The sequence below is a fragment of the Empidonax traillii genome, unplaced genomic scaffold (genome assembly GCF_003031625.1).
Source record: "Empidonax traillii isolate 1590-97213 ecotype Southwest subspecies unplaced genomic scaffold, ASM303162v1 scaffold14:size4059594, whole genome shotgun sequence".
NCBI lineage: Eukaryota > Metazoa > Chordata > Aves > Passeriformes > Tyrannidae > Empidonax > Empidonax traillii.
The window spans coordinates 1820287-1827965 of NW_020955207.1; the positions used below are offsets into that span (position 1 = coordinate 1820287).

The window sequence follows — 7679 nt, forward strand, 5'->3', positions numbered from 1 at the left end:
CCGTGTTGTGGGTGTATCGGGGCAAACAGAGGAACGAGCATTCTTGAGGCCACTGGATATCAAATTTAGAGGGAAACAATTGGATCACCAATTTCTTTATATGCCTAATAGCCCAGAGTGTTTGCTAGGTAGAGATTTATTGTCCTTCTTACAAGCTACTATTGTGTTTGAAAAAGGAAGGGTCAAACTAGAAATCCCGGAAGAAAATGTGGCACAAATATTTGCTGTAAATGAAATAGAAACTGAAGCAATTCCTCAGGAAATAGAACATGCAGTTGTCCCTTGGGTGTGGGAGACGGGTGCCGGGATTTTCCAAAGCAGCAGCTCCAGTAGTGGTAGAACTTAAAGAGGGAGCACAGCCAGTGCGAATTAAACAATACCCAATTAGTTTAGAAGCGAGAAGGGGGGTAGCGCCTTTGATTAAGCAATTTGTAGTTCTTGGAATATTAAAAGAGTGTGAATCAGAATTTAATACACCAATCTTTCCAGTCAGGAAACCAAACGGGAAATTCAGGTTAGTACAAGATCTAAGAGCAGTCAATCTCTTAACTAAGGACATTCACCCGGTGGTTGCAAATCCATATACCTTGTTAACATCTGTTTCTGAGAAATTTCAGTGGTTTTCAGTGATAGATTTGAAAGATGCATTCTTCTGCATACCATTGGCACCGGAAAGCTGGCACCTTTTCGCCTTGGAGTGGGAAGATCCCAACACGGGGAGGAAAAGACAGCTAACCTGGACGCGTCTACCACAGGGTTTTAAATCTTCGCCTACAATATTTGGTAATCAGCTAGCGAAGGAACTTGAGGAATGGAAGACATCACAGGTAAAAGACTCTCCTTTTTCCTACATAGTATTGCAATATGTAGATGACATCCTTCTGGGTACGGAAGGATGAGACCTGTGTTGCAAGCTAACCATTGAACTGTTAAACATGCTGGGCCAAGCAGGTTACCGAGTTTCAAAGGAAAAGGTCCAACTAGTTAAACAAAAAGTTATCTACTTGGGCTGCGAAATTTCCCAAGGAGTTCGGCGATTAGGCGCAAACAGAGTAAAAGCCATCTGTGCTATCCCGGTCCCACGGAATAATCAGGAATTGAGATCTTTTCTAGGAATGGTTGGCTTGTGCCGACTATGGATTCCTGATTTCGGACTCCTCGCTAGACCACTGTATGAAGCAGTGAAGGAGCCGCAGCTAGTTTGGAGACCGGCACAGGAGAAGGCCTTCCAGGACTTAAAGAAAGCCCTGCGGGAAGCACCTGCTTTGGGACTGCCTGACATAACAAAAGATTTCCAGCTGTATGTCTGCGAAAGACAACGGTTGGCTCTGGGGGTACTCACGCAACGATTGGGATCCTGGAAGAGACCCGTTGGTTACTTTTCAAAGCAACTGGACACTGTAAGTGAGGGTTGGCCTGGGTGCCTCAGAGCGGTGGCAGCAACGGTGATATTGATCCAGGAAGCACGTAAACTGACTCTGGGAAGGCATATTACAGTTTAAGTGCCACATATGGTCATAGCAGTCCTGGAACAGAAAGGGGGGCATTGGCTCTCCTCCAGCAGAATGTTACAATACCAGGCCCTGCTCAGGGAACAGGATGACATTGAATTAAAAGTTACTAACCATCTCAATCCAACTGAGTTTCTCAGGTCCTCCCAGGAAGAGGGAGTCCTGGAACATGACTGCATGGAGACAATCGAGCATGTCTATGCCAGTCGAAAGGACTTGAAGGATGAACCACTGGAGAACCCGGACTGGGAACTGTTTACAGATGGATCAAGCTTCGTGGAAAACGGCACCAGGTATGCAGGGTACGCGGTGGTAACCCTACAGGAGATTGTGGAGGCAAAAGCATTACCCCCGGGAACATCAGCACAAAAAGCTGAAATATGGGCATTAGTAAGAGCCCTAATCCTGAGCCAAGAAAAGAGAGTTAATATCTGGGCTGACTCAAAGTATGCTTTTGGAGTAGTCCACGTACACGGGGCATTGTGGAAGGAAAGAGGGTTGCTTACTTCACAAGGGACAGCAATTAAACATCGGGAGGAAATTCTTCAGCTACTAGAAGCAATACACAAACCGTCAGCTGTAGCCATAATGCATGTGAAGGGGCACCAAATCAATGCGGAACCAGAATCTCAAGGAAATAGATTGGCAGACCAAGCGGCACGACGAGCAGCTACACAGATATGGACTCAAATGGCTTTGTTACCAACTCGTGATAATCCTGCAGCAGTACACATGGAAGAAAAACCCCATTACACACCACAAGATGAAAAGTTGGCCCGCATGATGGAAGCAAAGAAAAATGTAAAAGGGTGGTATATTACCTCTACTGGACAGGTAATACTACCAGTCAGAATAATGAAAACGGTGCTTGAAATCGAACATGGTAAGTGCCACTGGGGTGCAGAAGCAATGGTTAAATTTCTGAGAAATAAAATTTTCTCAAATCAGATGTTAACACTGGCTAAGAGGGTGAATGCGACATGCCCAGCATGTATTAAAAAAAATCCAATAGTGAGGAAACAAGTACAAATGGGAAAGCTTCAAATTGGACAACTTTCAGGAGATTACTGGCAGGTAGACTTTTCAGAATTGCCAAAGGCTCAGACATACAAATATTTACTGGTGTATGTGTGTACTTTTTCGGGGTGACCAGAAGCTTTTCCATGTAGAACTAACCAGGCAAAGGAAGTAGTGAAGACTCTTTTGAAAGAAATCATTCCGAGGTTTGGAGTACCATTAGGATTGTCTTCAGACAGAGGGCCACACTTTATTGCAGGGGTTGTACAGGACTTAGCCACAGTGTTAGGAATAGTATGGAATCTCCACACCCCGTGGAGACCACAATCTAGTGGGCAGGTGGACAGGATGAATCAGACCCTGAAAAACCAATTGAAGAAAATTTGTCAAGAAGCAAAAATTCAGTGGCCCCAAGCTTTGCCTCTTGCTCTGTTGAGAATTAGGATTAAACCCAGGGAAAGAACTGGGGTAAGCCCATATGAGATTTTGTACGGAAAACCATACCATGCTGCAACATATCAGGGTGACCCTCATGTAGTGGGAGACCAAGCTGTGTTTAACTATATCTTATCTCTAAATAAGACCCTTGTAGCGCTCCGGGGAGCCTTACAGTGGAATCGGCCTTTACCTCTGGAGAACCCAGTGCATGACATCTCTCCAGGAGATCAGGTCTACGTGAAGAATTGGTCGGTAGAACCATTGAAGGAAACATGGGACGGCCCCCGCCAGGTGTTGATGACAACCTATACAGCAGTCAAGGTCGAAGGCATCGACACCTGGATTCACTACACGAGGGTCAAGAAGGTCCCCGCGCAGTGGGTTGCAGAATCCATCACGCCGACCAGAACGGTGTTCTGGGCGGTCCAATAAAGCTCATAGTGCGAATAGTAATTCTGTTACTGTTAATAGGTACCACTGATGCAGGTGTTACAATTACCGTGTCTAACCCTTTCGTTCTAGTGCCTGAAGGAACAAGTGTAAATCTGACCTGTTTGTTTTCTGATAACCGGGAAGCTGAATGGGATGATGTGCATGTTTGGTGGCGATGGATGGATCAGGACCATGATATAACTGAAGGTGTGACCACGGTATGGAACAGGACGCAGCAAGAGGGCTATACCGTCTTGCAGGTACTCACTGTGACTCCTGAGGTTGATGGTATGTATTCTTGCATAGTGTGGGTTCGAATGAGTTTTGATTATGAGTATGCGAGAATACATACGTTTAATTCCACACATAATAGGAAGTCAGTTATACAAATACCCCCTCATCAGCAAGTTGACATATGGTATGGTCCTCCTCTACGGATTGATTGCGCTTTTAAATTAGGTTATCCATGCTATGAGACCCTTGACCTTAAATGATGGAAAATAAACATGACAACTGGAATGTGGGAAAGGCAAACTAAGGGAGTTAGCTGGTGGTCTGACGAGGATGAAGGAAGAGGTTGGTTAAATATTTCGAATCCGGAGGTAGGAGAGACAGAAAGTACCTTTGTATGTGTTGTCTCTTGTGAAGAGGAAGGAAATTATGGAATAAGGACAGTTAGAAGTGTGCCATATCATGGACAGGAAATCCAACCAGAACAAGAAAGTTATACCATGGCAGAAGGAGGGAATATTACCCTGAGTTGCAAAATTCAGAGACAGCTTTTCTCGAATTATGGTTGGTGGTTCAAAGGTTATAATTTACAGAATGATTCTAAATATCACATTGAGCAGGGGCCACAAAGTATTGCTTTAACAATTCAACAGACAAAAAGAGGGCAGGATGAAGGACAATACATTTGCTGGATAAGTAAAGATGACTGGTGGGGGACAGGAGTGACCTCTGTTTATGTAAAAACTGTGCGAATGACTTGACAGACCTATACATCACAGGTTCCACGAATCCCACACATTTCCTATACAGGAACTAAGCAAGAAAATTTAATAGTCGGACTAATTAGAGATTTTGGAATAGTTCAAAATGTCTCTAGGATTACTGCATGCCTCCCACTACCACACGCAGCTGGGGATCCGATTCCGTGGGGAATAATACCGGTTCCGGAACTCCCGAGACTATTTGTTAATACCACGTGGAGTTGTAAGTTTCTAACCAAACCCCACCCAGAAACAATAGATGGGTGTCTCTATGGAAGTGTTAAAACCCGAAAGCAATGTGAACAATTGCCAGGATTCCTCAAGTGGATAGATGGAAGTATATATGGCCTGTCAGGACAATGTATAGTTTCCCCCTCTATTAGTAATACAGACACCTGTGTGAGGGTACGGGTCCAAATGGATGAGGAAAAAGTAGAACAAGCATGCCAAAATAAAACTACTCCTGCTACCTTAGAAAAATGGCAAACAATTTGGGGACCAAGTCTATTAGAAACCTACAGCTATTTAGGGAAAGTGCAATGGTGCATTCATTGGGTAGGTTCCAAAAACCAAAATTACTCTTTTCTACATTCAAAACACAAACAGTGGCGGCAAATACTCTCACCTACGGATTTATGGAATTGCACTCGAATTTATACATGTGACACTCCCAATGGTGACGTAGGTTTAATCCCAGTACGAATTCTGTTAAGATTGGGTTGTGAGTGCCGGGGATACAATCACTCCATAATAGGTTATAATAGCTCACGTAGTGTTGATTGTCTTACCACCACTGTGAGCAGCCCAGGAAATCTAGTTTGGGTAATGGGACATGGACAATGGACCACTCATATGCCTGTAGATGGCCCTGCAACACAAATCACCTTAGGAGTTCCTACGCTATGCCCTTATTGGAAAACAGAGGAATTGACCACTACAGATATTCAACCTAGGCAAAAAAGGGCCTCAGAGCAAAACCCAGATGAGTGGCATGACCCATCATCTGGAGTTAAATTTGGATGGGCATTAGAGTCCTTGTTTGCACCAATTGCATCTTATCGTAATAGAGAGATGCTGTTCAAATTGATGAGTCAAACAGAAAGATTGGCAGTGGCTACCAAAAAGGGATTTAAAGACATGAATATCCAATTACAGGCGACTACTCGCATGACTATACAAAACCGAATGGCATTAGATTTAATTCTATTAAAGGAACATGGAGTTTGTGGTTACCTGCATGCACGGGATGAACACTGCTGCATCCACATTCCAAATGTCACACATGAAGTTGAAAATTATATTTCTCAGTTAGAACAAATTGAAGGAAATGTGCAAAATTTACAAAAGGATGCAGAGCATAATTGGATTGGTGAAATATTCAGCTCCCTTGGTTTAAATGTCTCTGGATGGCTATCCTCAATTATTCAGTATGTTATAATGTTTGGAATTATAATCCTTATTGCTTTGATTGTATATAAGTGTCTTCTAGGACTGATTGTAAAAGAAGGGCAGCACACCCGTCGAATCATTATGGCAGTAACCCGAAAAGAGGCCATCCTCCCTAATGGCGACTCTTCTGATCAACGCAAAACTTCAACTTAGATGATTTGAGCATCCTTGCAATTGAAGATTGAAGAATGCTCAAAAGGGGGGACTTGTTGCAATGCTTACTGAATTAGCAGTAGTTTAGCCAAAGGTTTCTGTATAAGACCAGGCCTGTGAGGCCCCACCGGTAACACCCTGGACTGATAAAGATTGGAATGTGCTAGCCATGCAAGACTAAGAAGAAACAATAATCAAAAGATTAACTGAAGCATAGAGAACATAGTTTTCTAATCTACTGATAACTTGCACCTGGATTGTGGGAGTTAGTTACATGGGTTTTAGAGTCAGGCAACTGGGGATGATTTATGGTGGGCTAGCTAATAGCTAACTGTGATTTGGATGAAATGTTAAGTTTTGGTATGTACTTTGATTTGGTAACTTAGCAAATGACTTTGTTTGTCTGAGCATATAAAAGCTGTACTCAAAATGGTCATTATTTTCTGAAATACCTAAACACAGTCATTTCATGAAAGAACTATAAGTTGCCAATTTTTTTTTTATTATTTTTTTTTTAATTAGCCAGTTTCACAGATTAATCATAATATTTACATATTGTCTACTGTTTGGGTTTAAAATTCTGAAGACCAGTTTACTGCAGAGATAGTTTTATTCTTACAAGATGAATTTAACTTATAAACTGGTTTTCACAGTATGGAAGTTTGTGATGTCATTTCTAGAGTATGAACACATTTCATGTCTTGACCAGATTCTCATTCAGGTGTTTCTTCTGTAGTAGAGGGCAGGAACTGCAGTCTGTCTCCTCATACAAGAAATTTGTACAGATTTGTGTTTTTCTGCTTGCAGCCTCCCGACTGGTGAGACTTTTCTCTCCAAGGTTATGATTCAAGGTTGTCCTCCACATAATTTCCCATTCGTTTAGATGCAGTCTGCTCTTTCTTATTTTCTCTTATGCTTTTATAGTCACTGGACTAGTGAAGACTCTGTTAGGTCTCACATCTGCTGAGGAAACGCCCTGGGAAGACAAAGTCCTATGGGCAATTCTTACACGTCTTTGTTAGAGATTATAGTGCCACCACTCCACTAGTGTAGGCCTCCCCTCTCAGCCACTGGCAGGTTGTTGTGTTTCTCTGTGCTGCAGATGAGGGGCTGTGAGCTCTTTTCCATGAATCTCCTTCGCTTAAGCAGGGATCCACTGTCAAGCACAAGTCAGGGTCTTGCTTCCCACAGGTTCAGATGAAGCATTTGAGGATACTATTAAATTTCTGTGCTAACATGTGTCTTGCCTCTATTGTTGACACTGAGCATGCTTCCTTTCCTGCCCACGACCCTGCTATGGATGGGTTTGCCTGTGGATTTGATAACTGAATCCCCAGTTGGTTGTGCCTTACCCTTCCCAGCAATAGTTCTGGCACCATTTCCATTAGCAAGACCAAAGTCCAGTGGGCCTACTTGTCTTAAGTTCAACAAAGTCAAATGCAGGAAGAAGCTGGGTGTCCTGTTGGGCAAAAAGCTGCCCATGAGCCAGCAGCGTGCCCTTGTGGCCAAGAACGCCAATGGTGTCCTGGGGTGCATTAGGAAGAGCATTGACAGTGGGGTGAGAGGGGTGAACCTGCCCCTCTACTCAGCCCTAGTGAGGCCACATCTGGAGTGCTGTGTCCAGTTCTGGGCTCCTCAGTTCGAGAGAGACATGGTGCTCCTGGAGCAGGTCCAGCAAAGGGCTGTG

At 43.5% G+C, this 7679-nt stretch overlaps 1 protein-coding gene across 1 annotated transcript; it reads left to right on the top strand.

Annotated features, from left to right (window-relative positions):
* Window positions 1–269: 269 nt before the first annotated feature.
* LOC114061093 lies at window positions 270–3398 on the top strand. Its single transcript, XM_027891133.1, is given in 2 exon segments — window positions 270–2394; window positions 3121–3398. Coding segments are annotated over 2 exon segments (2403 nt in total).
* Window positions 3399–7679: the final 4281 nt, after the last annotated feature.